We start from the raw sequence: 20,220 nt of genomic DNA on the forward strand, positions 1-20,220 counted from the left end.
TAAGTTTAAGGGTTTTATTATCAAAGTCTTGTAAAACAAATTCAGAAACTGTACATCAACATGGCACAGACTGTAGCCTACTTTTGTTTTTACTGCACAAAAGTGAAGTTTGAAACTTCTGTAACTAAGAAAAGTTACCTAACTACTTTGCATATAACATGAAATCACTGAGTGCATAAGATTACTATTGCAGTAACAGTAACACAAATTTATTGTTTTATACAACTTGAGATCAAATAAAAAGTACATTATCAAGTAGATCTGTCTTATTTTAAAAGTATATGAAGGTCAATTTAAAATGCACTACCCCCTTTTACCAACATTGAGCCTGTAACATGAAAAGAGTGGAAAATTGAAAGTCAGGACAAAATATAACTTTCTTTCAGAGATAGGTCTCAGGATAGGCAGATAGCTCTCACTGATGTTGTGGAATAAATTATTTCAGGGAAAAACAAAACAAAACAAAAAACCTCCCAAACACCTTATGGAAAAAGTATACAACTCTATTTCAAAATATGCTGCTCTTCACTCACTGCCAAGGACAGTTTTATTTGGAATCTTCTGTTTCTGTAATTAAAGCCTAATTAGCTGTCAAAATAAGGTTAGTGCATATATAACCTTTCCAAGTTAAACAAAAACCACAAAAATTCAGCCACAAGGCTTAAAGGATTATCTATTTTCAAATGTTCATTTCCAGATGTAACTATAAGAATGTTAATTTGTCATGTCAACAAACAAGACCATAAGTAGATCCATCATGTTGGAGGATTTAATGACATTTAGGATATTCCTGCCACAATTAACATGCAATCAGTGCATTCCCTACATGGCTCTATTACGGCAATGAATCAAATTCTAGAAATACTATAAGTGAACTTACTTAATAAAGGAGATCATACAACATAAACAATCCATGCCTGCTGTAGATGCATGCAGCTTTTCATTTTTGTTATCAGCAGCACCAGGATAGTAAAACTGCTTGGTTACTCAATCAGATTTCACCATGACAAGAACTGATTACCCATGTACCATTTCCTAAAAGTTTTTGATGTAAATAATATCAATATCAGGAGTTTTATAACCATTTATAACTCAGAGCTGTATACATCTAGGTTTGAGATGAACAAATACAGCATTAAGAAATCACACAAAGGAATGACACTGATGCATGTATACAGTTGGATTCCTTGTAGAGGCAATATTCAGTCACTCATATCCATGTCTTCTTCGTGATGATCATCCCCATTCACTTTGGATTCTCTTAGTGAATCACCAGTTCCCTTTTCCACAGAACATTCCTTTGTTTTAGGGGAACTTGCTTCTGTTGGTTTCTTCTCCTCCTTTTTATCCTTTTCGCTGTCGTACCCCTGTTCTTCTTCATCATAATCCCGTGTAACCTGCTTTGCCAAGGAAAATAATAAAAGTAAACTTCTTCAAAGAAAAATCACTTCTTAAAACTACCAACACCACCAAAAATACCAAAACAAATTAGTTTGTAAACATACTTTTACATCTTTATCACTCTCTGATTTTCTTTCCCGATCTTTTTCCTTATCTTTACTCTTCTTCTTTTTACTTGTTGATCGTTCTCTTTCATCTCTGCTTCTTTCTTTGTCCTTATCTTTCTTCTTCTCTTTTTTATGTCTAGGACGACAGTTACATGTGCTAAAAAAGATGCTTTAAAGGAATCTTCCTAGGTAATGTTGCATTAAATTTTAACCTTGTTTAGCTGGAGTGGCACATGATATGAGAAGGACAGCAAAGACCCAATTTCAAAACACTGGACAGGCTGTGTTTGTATAACAAAAACATAATTTTGCTACGACTTTAAAATGCCCTATCTTGAATCATGAAGGGAATATATCCGTACATTCTTAAGTACTTTAATTCCTGAAAAGGTTGAAAAATTACAGGATAGTTTTAAAAATAAAAACTGACAAATTCTGAAAAACAGAACGGATCTGAATGGTTTAACTTTCTTACCTCCTAGGGGATGGTGAGCGAGACAATTTTCTTTTAGGAGACCTGGGCTTTTTAGGAGATCTTGTTCCACTCCTGCTTCTTCGTCGTCGTCTCTCTCTAGAATCATGAATGAGCAAATGAGGCTTTAATATACATTCTTATATATAAAAATGCAGATACAACGTAGTGTGATAAAGGAACTCCACTTGGGACACCTAAACATGATTCTGATAATGAAAAGGCCCATTTTTAATATATACTGTTTTGGGTTGAATAATCAAATGAAAAATAAACAACTGCAAATCACCTAATGTCTTTTATTGCCCCTGAAAAAAAAATTTATAGCAATTCTTCCTAAAGACATTATGACATCAAGACATTAGAAATATTAAACTTGAGAGCACATAAATTACAGAAGACATTTGCTAATAAAATATCCCAAAAAGCAGCATTTAATCATTAAGTGAAATTCAGAGGACTAGAGATAGCGGTAAAGTACAAAATCAAACTGATTTCCCTATACTCCAGTCAAAACTTCCCACCAACCTGCTTTGAGTAATTAGTTATTTTCAGGGCATACAGTCTTCCACCCTCTTTAAATGGTAGTTTTGTTTTTTTATTGGCCTGGGCAGACACCAGGAACCTAAATGGTACTTTCTAATTTTACTTTTTTGGTATTCTATTCTTGCCACTATTTGCAAAATTCCTTGTAAGATTTAGAAGAGGACTGTTATAGGATTTAGGTACAAACAAAGGTATAAACTCCACGGGGGATACTTAAACATTATTTTGAAAATGAAAAGTCCCATTTTATCTTGTTTAGCTGGAATACACGATATACGAAGGACAGCAAAGAGCTGTTTTAGTTATTATAACTAAAACCCTCCATCTTCGGTAGTCTAATTTTCATATAAAGTTTTCTGTATTTTTTTCTATCACAACAGCCCCCGGTCCTGGAAACATCAAACAACTTAACATTCAATCATCAAATATTTAAGTTTGCTAGGACTGTGTACCTTATACTTTTTGCTACTGTTACAGAGTAATTCTTCTGTGTCCTTTCAGTGGTTGTAGCATTACTATAAACATATAGTAGGTATTTGATAAAAGTTCATATAAGATGCACTGAGATAGAATAATCCAATAATTTTGCAGGCTAAGGTGCTCAGAAATATGTACAGTTAAAGCAACAGGCATGAAAGCACCTCTAGCTTTTAAGGCAAGAAAATGAATTTTGTACTTTCCAACTTCATGCCCTTTTGCCACCTATTCCTCAACCTGGTTTGGCAGTTACATCAGTATTTATATCTGGCTTCACTTTATTTTTCTATACTTAAAACTTACACATTTAAACATTTCTCCTGGCATTTTTTTTTTTTTGCTAACAGCTTTATTGAAATATAGCTCACATACTACATAATTCATCCATCTGAAATGCACAATTTGATGGTTTTAGTATATTCTCAGAGTTGAGTAACCATCATAACAATAAATTTAGGATTTCTTTTTGGGGTGATGAACCAAAAAGAAACCCCCAAATCCCATCTATCCACCAGCTAATCTTCTCATCTTTTCCCAGTCATAGAGAAACACTAATCTACTTTCTATTTCTATATATTTGTGTATTCTGGACATTTCATAAAAAGGAAATCCTAAATGATCAAATGACTGCCTTCTTTCAATAGCATGGTCTTTTTTTTTAACATGGGCAGGCACTGAGAGTTGAACCCAGGTCCTCTGGCATAGAAAGTGAGAACTCTGCCACTGAGCCACTGTGGCCTGCCCAATAAATAGCATAGTATTTTTAAGGTTCTTTCATGTTTTAACAGACATCAATCCTTCATTCCTTTATACCATATTGCACTGTATGGATCCATATAGCAATTTGTTTACCAATTATTAGCAGACCAATATCATCTGGGTTGTTCTGACTTTTTGGCTATTAGGAATAAGGTTGCTATGAACATCTGTGTCCAAGTATTTGAATGAACATATTTTCAATTCTTTTGGACCTATCACTCAAAGTGGAATTTTGGGGTTAGTAGCTCTATGTTTAACTTTTTGAGGAAGAGCCGGATTGTTGTCCAAAGCAGCAGCACCATTTAAAAACTCACCAAGTTCCAATTTCTTCACATCCTCACAAACACTTTTTGATTATAACCATCCTACTGGGTATGAATTTGTTATCTCACTGTAGTTTTGATTTACATTTCCCTGATAATTAATGATTCTAAGCATCCTTTTCACGTGTTTATTGGCCATTTGTATATCTTCTTTGGAAAAATGTCTTAGATCCTTGCCCACTTTTTAATAGGGTTGTCTTTTTTATTACAGCATTGTTAAGAATTCTTTATATATTCTAGATACAACTCCACTATTAGATACATGATTTCAAACATTTTCTACCACAGTTTGTCTTCTCATTTTCTTGACAGCATCCTTTGAACCACAAGTTTTTAATTTTGATGAAGTCCAATTGACAGAGTTTTTCTTTTGTTGCTTGTGATTCTGTCATATTTAGGAACATACTGCCAAATCCAAGGTCACAAAAACTTAATCCTCTTCTTTAAAGAATTTTATGTAGGTCTTTCTAAATTTTGAGCTAATTTTTGTCTATTACTAAGCTTCCTAAGTGAATTTAAACAAGGCTACATTAATAAAACAAACGCTGGAGAAAAACAAGTATAGATGAATTAAGTATAGTTAACCTTATCAATACCGTATGAAAATGCATTTGCTACAGAGTACATTTTACAATACTGAACTTCGCTAGGCAGTTTAAAGGTAGAATTACTAATCTAAAAAGATGAAAAATCAAAACTTACATTGTTTTTCATGAATATAACAATGTTCCACTATATATGGGAAACAAAAACTCCTGAGAAATTAGCATATGGATATTAATCAGTTTAATTCAACAGCTCAGTATGCTTTAGCCACTAAAATTGTTAGGACAGAAAAAAACAGGATTTGCAACATACAAACATGCGTGTATGCGCACACACACAAATGCACACATAAAACCTGACAGTCCATGATGCTTCAAGCATTCTCTATCCTACAAAATATTCTTCAAGTATCCTTTATATCAGAAAATATTAAATAAAAAGAAAGATGAACCTCAGGTTATTCTTCACAAATTGCTTAAACCAAACAAAATCAATATAATGGTAATGCCTAACTTCTTTCAACACTGAAGGAATACTACTTTGGAAAATGCTTCAGAAGGTTCACAAGCAAATGATATTCTTGCAAACAAAGTTTAAAAAAAAATGCAGAGAAGTTATTATGACACCTTACCTGCTTGCACTTCTAGAACGTCTGGCAGTGCTATAACTTTTTGGTGGTGTTTTGGAACGTTTCTTTTCTTTCTCTTCTTTCTTTTTGTCTCTAATAACAAAATTTATGAATGCATTAAAACTTAGCTCATGTAAACTTGTACAGCACTGCACAGCAAAAACATATAATCAGATCTAGTCCCATTCTTCAAAATATTCCACATGTAACCTCTCCCCAGCAGAGCAAAGTGTGATGAGAAAGGAATTACAATGTTGGCCAGTTTCTCCAGTATGCTAGGGGTAGAGTCCAATAGGCTTAATAACTGTCACTAGGTTCTTCATCACTTTCTCTTTTTCATTCAGTTCATTACCAGATTCTCCAAACTCACATGGCTCTGTCCTCTACTATCAGGTCAAAACACACCATGCCATTTCCTAGCCACTCATCAATATCAACCTCCTCATTATCCTTCCAAAGCACAGGTTCCTAATCATGGAAAATGCCAACTTTCAACCTTTTTCTGCTATTACACATTCTGGGTTATTCAGTGCTACTGGAAATATACCTCATAAGTGATTTATGAATATTACAACCATATCTTGCTTAGACTTTAAAGTTAAGTTTACAGATGCCTGTAACATTTTATTCCCCAGAGCATTTTTTTTCCCAAGATCACCATTCTACCTAAGACCCTGGGCAAAAGGCAGATAATCAATATACATACAGCTGTTGAATGAGAAGTCCCTTACACCCATAAACTCATATACATAATTATTATCCTCAACTACTCTATAATTTAAAAGATCAGATTATCTTTTTTGTTGTTCTAAAGTAATCCCTCCATCCTATGTTCTCCAGTCCATTCCTTTCCTTCTCTAGTCAACCTGCTTCATCAGTTATCATTTTTCCTTCATTCAAGTTTTATCATATCATTTCTACATTACTGCAAGAGTAATTGATCTTGTACCAAATTTCAGAAATCTTTCAAAATACAAATCTGAAAGTATTACCTCCTTACTCCTTTTCAACCTCTTTCTGTTGCCTCCTGGACTGAGTGCAAAATCCTTAGTATGAATGACAAAGCCTTCAGAGAACGATTTATTAATTTTTCTGATCTTAATTTTCTGGTCATCTTTATACCAAAATATTTGCTATTTCAGGAATTCATGCTAACTTTGTAAAACAGCATTCTCTGCCTAAAATCACACCCCCAATCAGTCCAATCAATTCAGAGTTTAATATTCAAGAGTCACTTCTCAGTTAAGCCGCTTCCAATATTAGCAGGTGGCAAGAGTTCACTGTAATTACACTGATTTCTCCCCTGGTATAGAGAAAGCCCCTTGAGGGAAGGAATGCCTATTTCCTCTATGTATGACAGCATGTTCCATTAAGTAATTTCGTTTGTCTGACCAACTGGATTAATGGATGATTCCCTCTGCAAAACACAGTAACTAAAGGCGGAACTGTCACCAAGAGTAAAACTACTTGAGCACCTATTTACATATATTGAGTTAAAACAGATGCAAACACCCCTCTACCTCTTTTATTTTTAAGTAGCAAAGTATTTGCGACTTGAAAAATCTGTCTCCTCACCCAAAGTTACCTGGTTTTTGATGTGCTTCTAGACCTTCTACCTCTTTCTCTGGAATGAGATCTTCTCCTTCTAGGACTTTTGGATCGTCGCCTACTCCTTGACTTAGAATGAGATCTTCTTCTCGATCTGCTTCTTGATCGTCTAAGGATGTAAACAGAAGAAAAAAGATTCAAACACATGGGCTAACCATCAGTAAGTAGGGACAATTTTCTGCTAGTTGTTGCAATTATTTAGTGAGATCATATAGCAAATATCTCTGATACTAGAAATTAGAAATTTTAAAAGGAAATTAGCAATTCCTTTTAAAAACCTAGAATCCCTCATTTTAAATCTTTTGCTTAATTTGTCAAACCAGTCCTTCTATGTCCACTCACTCTACCTACAATTCCTAAGTTAAAAATATTACTTAAAAAAAAGGAAATTATAAATATTTGATTCATTTGCATCATTTTTATAACTATATAATAGCACTTAGCATGTATTTCTTATTTGATTCCTTACTATTGCTGGTAAAACTTCACTTATCAGTCATCAAATACATATGCTTACTACATGCTTTACAAATACTAGATCATTTATCCAAAGGCGGAGATTCAATTGTTTGCCAGAGGTCACAGTGCTAGTTAGTAAGTGGCAGAGCTGGATTCAAACCCAGGCAGACCGGGTCTTGAGTCTATGTTTTAACAACTTAGTGTGTTATTTTCTACTTTTATCTAGTTGTTGTTCTCAGAATTCTCTTAATTCAAAACTTAAGAGGAGTCCAACCAACAAAGCAGGCCTAACGTTTTACAAATATACCACTCAGAACAAACTGCCTTGTTTCCTCTTATTTTCACCTCAAAATGCCAGTCTCTGCATGACGATCTCTTTCTTTTCATATATTTCTCTCTAGATTTCTCCCCATCCTATCCTTTCTCTTCCAGAACTTAAGAAGCAAAATTAATCTTTTGATATTGATTTTCCTTCCTGTCTTATAACATTTGTCATTTTAAGGATAATTAAAAATAATTTTCAATTATGTAGATACTGATCACTTAACATCTAGTGACCAGAAGTGACCAAAAAAAATTCTTCTTTCTATGGAAAATCTATAGTATAGTCTAAACCTGCTGCCTTCACTTTGTGAAGGAGCCAGAGAATGGATGTTTTAGAAAACAACCTGTGTTCAAATCTTGGTGGTCTGGTTTATAAGCCAGGCAATTTAAAGAGCATTATTTAACCTCTTTGAGTCCATCACCTCAGCAAAGATAACAGCACTACCTCACAGAAGTTGAAGATTAAGTGAAATTTACAGAGTTCAGCTCAGTGCTTCAATGTAGGCATAAAACAACTGTTGACTACCTTATTTCCTCTTACTGATTTGTTCTAATATAACTTCTGTAGCCATCGTTCTCTAACGGTTACCTCAAAACCTATCAAGAGCTTCTTATCAAATTCAAACTTCTACTTCGTTTCTTATTTTTGGCTAGATTCAAAACTATTTACTGAATGATCCCTCTCAATAACATCTCCGTGTCCTGTGAAACTTTCATTTAATGCTTAACTCCCTTTCTGTAAGCTCCACGAGGAGCTCATCTTGGTAAGAATAAAATTTGATTCGTACCTTAAGGAGCATGAATAAAAACATGGAAGCATAAATAAAATACGGTCAGGTAAGTACTACTAAAAAATTCGGACTGTTTTAGAATGCAAATGACATATGTGGAAAGGTAAACTAAACTAAATGTTAAAGAACCATGAATGCCATTTTAATGTTTTATTTATTCTTTAAAGCAACAGTGAACTACTGGAGGTTTTTTTGTAAAACTGTGACATGATTCAGACTTAGGTTTTCATCTAAGAATCATATGAGTTGAAGGAAGGTATAGGTGAGAGGGAATGAAACAGACATACCAGATTGGACAACTCTATTAGTCTAAAAAAAAACAGCTTGAATTACAGATAAGAAAACAGAAGTAAAAAGGAAGGGCCAACTCTGAGACAGAACAAATGTGACTTAGATATACAGATATGATGTGTGTGTTTGTGTTCAGGGATGGGGTAATAGAGACAAGAGAAAGTCTAGGATTCAAATATATACTACTCTTTCTTGAATCCTGGTAATAAATGAGAAATGATTTTGTTTAAGTAATCTTTGGTGAAAGAAAACTTAGGAGTGACAGGAGATAATAAGAGAAGGTAGACAACTGCTTGAACTAAGTCCCAAAAGAAATGGACCCAGAGTTTAAGACTGGTAGGGCAAATGAGGTATAAGCCAAAAAAGTAGAAGGGATATGATATGTAAGGTGAAGCTGAAACTGACAGATTTAACTGACAGATATCACCGACTCCAGCAGATACATTATAGGGTTGAAAGCTAATCTTTTCAGAGCTCTGACTAGAATGAAAGTGCATTTAGGGCAATCAAGACAGAGTTTACAAATTAAGTTAAATGCAGAATGGCTAAATTACTTAGAGACAAATATCCTAGAACAATCATTCCTGAATTGTGGTTTGTAAAACTCTGGGGATCCAATCAGGTCCATAAGGTCAAAATTATTTTCAAATTAAAAAGACACTGGCCTCTTTCACTGTTTACATCTGTACTAATGGTACAAATGCAATGACTCCTTAGCACAACTCAAGATAGTGGTAACTAAATTGCCCCAGTAGTCACTTTATTCTTTCCTGGAAACCTGCTTTATGTACTTGCGTGAAAGAGGGGTGGAGGGAGAGCCATTTTCACTAAATAGAAAAATTACTAATTTTATTAAATCTTACCTCTTGAATACATTTTATAATAGTTTACATGATGAATTAATAGGTATGCATAAATCCCTTCTAATGCTTACTGATATAAGATGGTGAGATCAGGAAGACACTTGTTACAGGATGAACTAGCTCCCTGTATCATAAACATTGGTATTAGATGAAAGAATGACCAACCAATAGTTATTCCGTCTCGGGTACTCGGCAGACATCTTACCGAAAAATGAACGAAGCAATAATCCTATTGCTTCAGAGCAAACAACTGGATTTATTGCTAACGATGCAATCTAAGCTTTCAAGAGAAAATCATATTTTGGAATACTCAAATCTATGGTCATCTGACAGTTTTCTGATGAGTTCTGTGATGATATTATCAAATGTAACTATCACTTGTCAAGGTCTGGCACTTTACCAATGAATACTATTTATCTGAAAAGGTAATCTAACTCACTTTTCTCTTCTATCTGCATACTTGCATGAAGTCAGAGTTTTTACTTACACTAAACAAAGCATAGCACCATGTGAAGTGTTAACAGGGTCAACATTGATAGATACAACCCACATAAACAAAGACAACTGGATTTTTTTTTTCCTTGAGCATAGGTGGTATACGACCAACATGTATGAGAACTACTGGCCTTGATAAAACCTTACAAATTTATAAAGCGTTGTCAACTGGGAAGAGAACAAACTAATTAAAAAAGGATGCGATACATAGAAATGATCTAAGGTACAACTTGTCTATAAAAGTAATTTAACCTGTGTCTAGAAGATGAAGGAGTTCTCCTCCTTCTAGACCGTGATCTTGACCTTGAATGTCTTCGTTTTTCTTCCTTCTTATCTGGATTCAAAAAAAGAGTAATATGCATTTAGAAATCATCAAGTAAACAGAAAAAATGCAGATTCAGGAGTTTTTATTTTACTAATTTCCTTTTTATCTTGATTTTTAGTTTACATATATATAAACTACCTACATATATATGTGTGTGTATATATATATATATATATGGCTGAACGTCATTAGTGATCATTTTACAACCACAATACTGAAGCTTACTGAAGTTATATGAATCATCCAGGCTGTTGGTAGCTCCAAATAACACTCCTGATTCTCAGCTAAACATTAGTTTGACTATTTCACCTGACACACTGTGGAAGCTATGAAGTACTATCAATAAAGCAATCTATGAAAAGGAGTATCTTTCCAATTCTACTTTTTCTGATTTATTTTTTAGAGGGTTCTAAATAAGAGATCTGTTTTTCTTTTCCTAGGTGCTACATTACCAAATACTGCTACAATTCAGTCAGATTCAAACTATTAATGATTTCTAACATTTTTCCAAACAGCAGTTAACTAAAAAATAAATCTACTCAACAAAAGTTTATGAACAAATGAAAAGATAAAATATTTTAAATGGTTGTTCCTACAAAATGCTCCTTACGTGCATTTCTGTGCTCCTCTGGTAAATACATTCATGTATACTTATATCTCACTAGTTAAAGACAGGCTTAATAAGTGGCACCTAATTCCAAAAGTCAGGAGTCACTCATTGTATATACTCTATTTCTATGACTGAGTTGGTTTTTAGTGTATCAGCTTTCTTCCTCATATCTGCCTCTCCCTCCTCTTCCCCATAAATTTTTAATTAAGTGTAGGAGCCAAATCTAGAACTGAGTTCTTACATTATTTCCTAGATTTTAAACAGCACACAGAAGACCTAAGAACAAAGCCACTGTTCTCAGATGGGCTATCATCAAGGTGAGACTGAGTTCTTCTATCTTAGACATTTACATAATTTCATCAATAATTTTCAACTTACTGTGAATATTATCAACACTAAATTAACAAAAATCTTGGAAAAAAATTTATAAAGAAACTACTTTCAGTCATTCCAGTAAACTGTTTTCAATGAAAAGAGCAATAGTGGCAGCAAGGTGTTCTGGCTTTGGAATCACACACATCTAGTTATGTATCTAAAGCTCCTACCACTTACTAGGTATGTGACTTTGGGCAAGTTACTTAAAATTTTATTCATTAAATACAAATGGCATAAAACAGAGGCATCGTCACTAGATTTTTTTGGTCAAACAAAAGGAAAAATCAATTTGACTGTATCAACCCAGGCAAAAAGAACAATTAAAAACACCAAAATATCACACCAGTGTTAGATAACTGTCAGTACTACTGACTTCTTCGGCTGGGTCAGTCATTATTATAGAGGGTTCTCCTGTAAACTGTAGGGTATTTAGAAATATCTGACCTCTACTCAGAGATGTAGTTGGTACCAGTATGATGACAGAAACGTTTTCACACATTTCCAAGTGTGTAATTCTTTGTTGAGAATCACTGCACTAACATCTTTTATTTATGAGAATTTGGAAAATTATTTCTACACTTATGCTATAATAGCTTTCTGCCAAGAATCATATTATAGTTTAAAATTCAACATGACTGCATAAATATATTTTACCTGGTTCTATAGCAGCAGAAATTAGGGACTGTGCTTCTCGTACTCTTTTCATGGCTTCCTCTATTTCTTTACTAGAGGTATCTGATTTCAGACTCGGTGAAACAAGACCAGCAGCTACATGATTCAACCTGAAACAGAATCAAGAATTGAAATCTAAAATATTTTTTAGCGCAGTCAGAATTTTAAATAAATAGATAATACAACTATGTTTTATTTAACACGATTCTAACAAGATGCTCTTGGAAAAAAGGGGAAGAGTTTCATAATAATTTTGGAAGCAGTCCCTTTTGGAATATTTTCAATGGGCACATGCCTTTTCCAGGTTTGGAGATATCTTAACTGGAATAAGAAATTTTTAAAATGTTGCTACATATCCATAAATTTCTATAAGCAAAAGACATTGAGAAATGTTGGTACGAGAGAATATGCTTATGATGAAAATCTTTAATGGAATTTTCCTTCATAAGATTTTAGGAAATGCTTACAAAATCATGATTTTGTTGGGTAAGAGCATTACTTTTTACTTTGCAGATCAGAAAAGACAATAAGGAAGAAGCCTTTGGTCCATCAAGGTCCATGAATATGAAATTCATGACTGGGAAGGCTTCTTCAGAAGATATGCTCCTTAAGGGTTTATATATAAACTAATGAGGTACAATTATAAGAAGTCCACAGGAATGATAGACAACATATTTAGGATAGTGGTTATTTGTGGGGAGAGCATGAATGGGTACACAGGGAGATTAAACTGTACTGGTGATATTCAATAAGCTGGGGTGGGTACAAGTTTGGTCTTTATTTAATTACAAATTAATTTTTATTTATCAAGAGGCAAACAATATTAGTTACAGCATGAAGAGCATGTATCAACACACCTAAAAGATGATGTTAGCTCTCATTATGTGGTATATATTACTCCCTTGTTTTGGGATAGTGCTTCCTTCATCTCTAACTGGTCAACTCTTACTCGTCCTCCAGGGCTCACCCTCTGATCCTCAAACTAAAGTCGTCCCCCTTTTGTTCCTATAAACTGATGTACTTTTCTAGTTGAATATACATGTTTTACTGTATTTAAATGCTTATTATTAATATCCTCAACTAGAATCAATGCTATAAAGGCAGAAGATGCATAGGTACTCAACATGTACTTTTGACTGAATAAACTAAAAATAGCATGTATCTCTTATCATCTTGGTATAAGACATTTACAATTTTCATGAAAACCCTAATTACACTAACATAACCCTTTACAGACTGGCTTATTTCTAGCTATTGTCTCCTTGTTTCTAGAAAAGGGAATACTGCATGCCTTGAGAGAAGATAATACTCATTTTATCTATTTAAAAAAGTTGCTCTCTAGATATTAACACACCGTATTCATAACACCAATGGAAACAAAGAAAAACACTTACTTGGGATCAACAGTACTCATAAGCTTCAGCAACTGATCTGCGGCAAGAGACTGCAAAAACAAAAATATACGAGTGGGTATATATAAACAAATGACTGCTGTTTTATTTTCTCTTTATGGTTAAATATCCTGAGACAGTCTGCCAAACCTATAAAAATCAATATACTCTGGTACAATGGTGTCCAACAGAAATAATACAAGACATGTTATATTAAATTACCTTTTTTCCTACTTCAAAAAGGTAAAAAGAGGTGACATTAGTGGTTACACTAATATAAAACAACATAGAGCAGCTGTATAAGTTAAAACTGAAGATTATGAGGTTGAACAGTTTAAATTACTGTGAACTATATATATAAAATGAGAAATACTTTAGTAAACAAGGGACCAATTAAATGAGTAACCTTTTAAAACTTTAACAGATTTACATAACAAAAAGCTATTACTGCAATACAGTATTCAGTTAACTCCTGCTCTTGAAACACAAACCAGTACTTAATTAAACATATTCATTATAAAAATGAGCTCAAAGTTGAAAGGTAATAAGGCATACCTGAGAATTCAAGTTTGCACCAGGAAGCCCGAGTGCAGCAAGGGCAGGATCAAGGGTAGGAGCTCCCAATGCAGCCAGTGGAACAGCGCCAATCTGTGAAATTTCAAATTTTGTAGTTTAAAACTTCTCTGATGTTCCTCTTATACCAGAGGTCAGCAATTTTTTCCTATAATGGGCCAGAACGTAAATAATTTGCAGAGCATGTAGTCTCTGACACGCCGTACAAGTCTGTCATTGTAGTGCAAAAGTAGCCATAGATAATACGTAAATGAATGGGCATGGTTGTGCTCCAACAAAAATTTGTCTCCCTTGACTACTGTCTTGATGCTAAGCTTTGTCTGTGAAATGTGCTGGAATGACACTGACTGAGGTTCTCTTTCTGGTTCCTGTGATCCTTTTCTGCTTGTTCCCTACAGTGCTAGGTGGGACACCTAGTGGCCTTCCTTTCTCAGTGAGTATCAAGTGACATTCCCATGGGCAAACTTCTCAGCAGGTACCGTGTGGACCCCAGAGAACTTTTCTACCATCCACCCTTTGGAAGGAGGACTGAATCTTAGCCTTGATGGAAAAAGGAGCCCCTTCACCTAAATGTATTTCATCTTTGTGTTCATTCTCAGCCTGATAGGTAACGGTAGCTTCCTTAGTCTGCTATTTGTTCTTTAGCGTTCCCCAAGTAGTGAGTTCTCCAGTTATTAGTTAATAATTCTTGATATTAAACTTTTCCTGTTCAAATTACTATGTGGAGGTGTCTCCTCTATAGAATTCTGATTAACCACTTTAGAGACAGTTTGATTTTCTCTATAAGTACTTCACTAAATACGCTTCCATTTTCAATTAATATCTAAGCAAATAAATGGTACAAAAATCTTTGTGTTGTAACTGTTACTGAATATAGATAAAAACCCTGTGCAAATACAATAGCTATCTAAATAAGATTATTTTATAATTATCACACAACTTTATACATTCAAAAGGCTCTAGAAATCACTAGGATTTTACAGGTGAGAAACCAGGGATTAACGATTATCAAGGTCATATGCAAAAGGCCTGAGAAACTCATGTTCCATCTATTAATTACACTCTTACAGTTTACTAATTACTTCCACTCTTACAGTTTACTAATTATTTCCACAGACAGGAGGATATAATAAAACTGTCACAAAGTTCTAGTTGAGGCTCATCATTCATTCTTATTTCTGAAACAACTAACCAGTTACAATCTGAGTGGTTAGAATAAATGACATTTAAAAGTGCCTTTTAGTTCCACAGTGATGTGTTCCTTACAGCATTATCCAAGTTAGAAACATTAGCCAGTAGAAATTTCATCTTTCCCATGTCAAACATCTCCATCAAGAGTCTATTTTCAAGTCCTTTCAAATTCAATTCAGATACTACAAAAGATCAAAAAGGCTCTGAGAAAGATAAAATGAGGACTGTATACAAGGTACTGACTAAAGAATTAAGATTCATTTTCTTTCCTAGTTCTAATGAACACATTATTTTTAACATTATGTAATGACTCATGAAACTTTTTCAGTTACTTATGGGGGTTATTTTGAGAGCCAATGGCATAATTCACATTATCATTTATGATTTTCAGAAAGTTCTTAAAATGCAAACTTTCAGGAGATTCTCTTTACTACCTATGACAGCAATGTAGCTTTTTACGATATTGCACACGTGATATATGGTTTATGAACAAGAACTACAATTGTTCTTAAAATGGTCAATCAGGTTTAAATACATGCACAATTCCACATTCCTTTCTAGCTTTTAAGAGAACTAGTACCTGGGTAAGTGGATTAGGAGTAGGCAGGAGTCCACCACCAGGCAGAAGACCTGCCACTGCATTAGCTGGTGCCAACAGAGACAAAGCCTTAGTCTCATCAGGAATAACTCCTGCAGAGAAACATCCTTGCATTAGAACACATTCTCTTGTGAGAGAGAAAACACACAAAAACACCCAGAAAATGTCTCCCTGATACACCACCTGAGTTTGTTGAAAGTACTTATGTTCGCTAAAATATAAAGCTTGATTTCTATGATTATTTATCATTAATTTTATGTCAGAATGAAACTTCAATGTGTGAAAATGTTTCCTTTTTCTCTACAAATGGTTAAGTTTCTAGAATAAAAAAATAGCACAATACACACTACTTTTTTGTTAACACTGCCAAGATTTCATCACCTGTACTCGATTTTTAAGTCATGAACCAAACGTAAGCAAGCACAGTCGGTTCTCCAGGGGTGTGCTCTCAACTTTCAAAAGCTGTTTTATGAACAACGACTCGTGTCGGCTGCTTCACTATAAAGCACACAGAAAAATCAAGATACACAAGACAAAAAAAGTTTGATTTAGGGGTTAATAATATGGTACAGTTACTATGATTTTTTTTTTACACCTACCATACAAATTTTGTAAAAATTAAGAGAAGAAAAGTATGTAAAGGAAATATTCTGTTGGAATCAAGTGTAGGGCTTTTGCTGACTCATGAAAATGAATGTTTCTGAAGGTCTCTGAATACACACACAGGATGTGTGTGTGGGAGTGGGTGAGAAAGAAAGAGAATAGGTAAAACAACATGGCACATTCCTTACCTGTACAGTAAAATGCTTTATGTTCCAGTATGTGCCATGCTAACCATACCAAAAACTGCTGCTATAGTGTCAGTTCAAAAGCTAATTTAGCCAAACTCCTAAAGTCAAAAAGACATGTATGTCTGCTTGCTTTTAAAACCTAATCTGTGTATTCAGATAAAAATCAAGGGTCCTAACACAATTATTTTATATAGACAATTAAAATTCTATCCAACAGCAAAAGCCCTATACAGATGGATTAATCTGTTAATGTGCCCAAGCCCCCAAAATGAGAGTTCAATAATACAATTAAACTACATATTTGCAAATACCAGTAGTATTTCTGTAATACATATTAAGAAACTGCATCTCATCATAAAACATACAATATGTACAGGGCACTTAAGAGAAACTGGATAAGCTGCAGAAGAAAACTGTTGGGTGGTATTTTCAGCAGGGCCTGGTATATAGTTCAGGCTGAACCAGGGAAAAGAACTGTAAAACACAACAACAAAAAAGAAAAACCACTGTTAAATAAAGGTAATGGTTCCTTCCACCTATACTGAGAAGTGCCGATAATAAAACAAATGTATACTACACAGCACTGTTATCTTGCTTGTGTCAGAGCTGTCATCAATTTAGATACCGAGAGTTATGGAGGGGGGGGGAGAAGATCATTTAGATATAGGGCATTAACTTACATATTAACAAACCTACAGAGATTATGGGACAATTTTTGCATGCAAAATTATGTCTCAAGAGGATATATTAAGTATCAACATCTTACTCAAATTAGTGCATTTGTAACATTTCTGACAAACTAAATCCTCTTGAATTTATTGTGAGACACCTGATAGAAGATCTGCATCCATTAAAAAAAATTCATGCATCTGATCCTCTGATTAAAAAAAGACTAATTAAAAATAAAACTACAATTTAAAAATAGCAATGAGGCCCCTCACCAGTTAATTTTCATGCGTCAAGAGTATTTTTTTTACTGCTGCTTTGATAGAACCATGAAATACTGCATGAATGTGTTGAAATGAAAGAAAAAGAAACAGACAAAAGAAACAAACATTAACCAAGGAACCTAAATAAACCCCAAATTCATTACTATTACGAGTTCCTTCCAAATCCAGCTCTCAGTTTTACCAATTAAGACTATTCCTTACCGTAGACTGTGTTTATTGTTCTAAAACACTGACCAAGAGCCAACACCAAAGAGTAAGAGCTAAAACCAGAGTGAATGGTGAAAAACGGATTGAATACATCAAATTACTTAGTGGAGACAACATTAATACAGCATATCATATCAGAAATTAAGTACACCCTATACAGATTTCTGAATTAAATATTTCTGTAATTCTATACATACTTTAAAATATTTTACTTTCAAAAAATCTGAACCATAAAAACTACCATGATATAAAAATAATTACAAAAGCCAGTCATATGATATACTGTATTATGTTCAGGGATTGAAAACTATGACGTATAATTAGGTATTAAGAACTCTTTAAATTTATAGGCTAACTAAAATGTTTTGCACATTACTCACATGATTTGACCATTGTTCCAAGACCTATCATCTATCTTACTCATCCTGAATTTGATTTCGGTAAATTTTCTCTTGGTGTAAGTCTTTCCTACAACAGGTACACTGACATAAAAGAAAATACTTAACCAAAACACACTGAATCAAAAACTGTTTAATTTTTAAATGCAAAACTTTTCTTTTCTTTAAAACCTTAAAACTGGGCCCAAACACTTTGATATCATGGAGACATATGTACTGTTATTACAGAGCATGCCTTAACCAATCCATGAACGTAGTTAATTTCTTTAGAAAACCACAGAGGCAATTTTCTGAGTTTTAAGGACAAGACATTTAACAACTCTTATAAGGCATGGTGTAAATGTTCACACTGGTACTCAAAGATCTTTGATAGCAACTAAAATTAACAGTATCAGGATTCTACTTCCACTGACCAGTTCATTAATAAAAGGGGAAAGCATTTAAATCCTGGTCAGCACATTACTTTATTAACTAAAAATTCAGTAATTCTATCATATGTAAGTGATTTTATTTGATTAAAATTGATAGTTACCAAAAGCAAATCAAGTAACAGTACATTGGGAACAAACTAATTATAAAATATGCCTTAGAAAATTTTACAGAATGGTATTAAAATAGTGCTTTCTTATCACAGTGGCTTTTTTAGATCCAAATAACCTGCTCATTTTTTTTCTGTCAAATTACTTTAACAGCCTAAAATGTAAAAAAAAAAAGAGAGAAAATGTAGTTAACAAATGGTTACACCAGGAAAACACTTGGGGGACTTGAGGGCTTGCTGGCCTTTAGTTAATGTCTAGAATCCCCTGTAGCTGCAGAGGACCCACTGTTTTTCAGTCATCTGGAAGGATTTTGCATTTGCCTTCTCCACTACAAAAATCACACACACAAATAACAGAGAGAAGAATTTATTATTTAGAGATATTCTAGAAAATATAGCAGGAATGAACAAGAAAATCTGGCATAAAAACAAAACACCCAGTGCCCATCTGGCACCTAAGCTATAGGAAATCTTGAACTGTTTGCAAAAACCAAAATCATTGCAACCCTTGGTATACTGGAATTCAATGTGGGATTTTAAAATTTATCAGTGAAAGGAAGCACTAAGGGAATAAAACTAACCTAGTCATTCAGTTAAAAACAGAAGTTAACAGTCATGCATTTATTTGAAGGTTTCTGTAAAGATCTGCATGGAGTGAACCATTCACCTTCAGGGTTTTTTCATAAAACTCAACATTAAATTAACTAAGTAGACGTATCATAGGGAATTATAATTAAGAACAATTAAACTTTAATGAACTTAAAAGTATTTTAAAAGAAAGCAAAAGTTAAATGTCCTATAAAAACAGATCTGTTTTCTACTTTTTGGAATGAAAATATGTATATATATATATATATATATATAGCCGCAAGGAAAAATTACAGACCACAGTATAACAAGGGTTTTGTAATGTTAATAGCTTAGATTCTTAACATGCTACTAACACTCACTCCATTAACTACACTGAGGTAGACGGTCATCATAGGATGCCCATAGAGATAGTTAAAGTACAAACCTTCTGCATATGGTACGACTATCAAAGCTCTGTCAACGAATACAGTGTTTGTCAGATGCTGTGCCACAACTGCTGAGTCTGGATCATGGAACTTAACAAAGCAGACACGGGAGGAGACAGGCAAAGGTGAGTCACTAAAAAATAAACAAGTAAAAAAAAGAGAAAAAGCATGATTATAACACAAACATAATTCACCAACACAGGCATTCCAAAAGTAAGTGGGCAGCTAAAAACACGTAAGTGTAAATATATTAGTTTAATTAATCAATTCAAAAGAAAATGACATTTCAAATAATATAATGTCCACTGAACTCATGTAGCAAATTGAATTGTAGATAAACTTATAATCAAACTGTTAAAATTTACAGTGTATTAGGTTAAAAACAGTTTGAAATGAGAGTCTCATAGTAAAGGGCTTGGTACATAACATATATTAGTTTTGGGTTAGAAAATTTTTCATTATAGCTAACTTTTCAGAGTAAAAATCAAGTTTTCA

General features: G+C 33.7%; 1 protein-coding gene across 4 annotated transcripts in view; it reads right to left on the reverse strand.

Moving 5' to 3' along the window:
* The window catches only part of SRSF11 (serine and arginine rich splicing factor 11), a 42,536-nt gene continuing 22,316 nt past the window's right edge, over window positions 1-20,220 (reverse strand). For 3 of the 4 annotated variants that reach the window (XM_077120634.1, XM_077120635.1, XM_077120636.1), the window contains exons 3-13: window positions 19,725-19,858; window positions 15,808-15,917; window positions 14,019-14,111; window positions 13,467-13,516; window positions 12,055-12,182; window positions 10,343-10,424; window positions 6,845-6,976; window positions 5,263-5,352; window positions 1,984-2,079; window positions 1,506-1,644; window positions 1-1,400 (exon numbers count right to left, since the gene is read on the reverse strand). In XM_077120634.1, coding sequence (XP_076976749.1) covers window positions 1,203-1,400; window positions 1,506-1,644; window positions 1,984-2,079; window positions 5,263-5,352; window positions 6,845-6,976; window positions 10,343-10,424; window positions 12,055-12,182; window positions 13,467-13,516; window positions 14,019-14,111; window positions 15,808-15,917; window positions 19,725-19,858 — 1,252 coding nt within the window. In that variant the 3' untranslated portion in view covers window positions 1-1,202. The remainder of the gene's footprint in view (window positions 1,401-1,505; window positions 1,645-1,983; window positions 2,080-5,262; window positions 5,353-6,844; window positions 6,977-10,342; window positions 10,425-12,054; window positions 12,183-13,466; window positions 13,517-14,018; window positions 14,112-15,807; window positions 15,918-19,724; window positions 19,859-20,220) is intronic. The other variant, XM_077120637.1, reaches the window with a different exon arrangement.

Source organism: Tamandua tetradactyla, chromosome 11, assembly GCF_023851605.1.
Source record: "Tamandua tetradactyla isolate mTamTet1 chromosome 11, mTamTet1.pri, whole genome shotgun sequence".
Taxonomy (NCBI): Eukaryota; Metazoa; Chordata; class Mammalia; order Pilosa; family Myrmecophagidae; genus Tamandua; species Tamandua tetradactyla.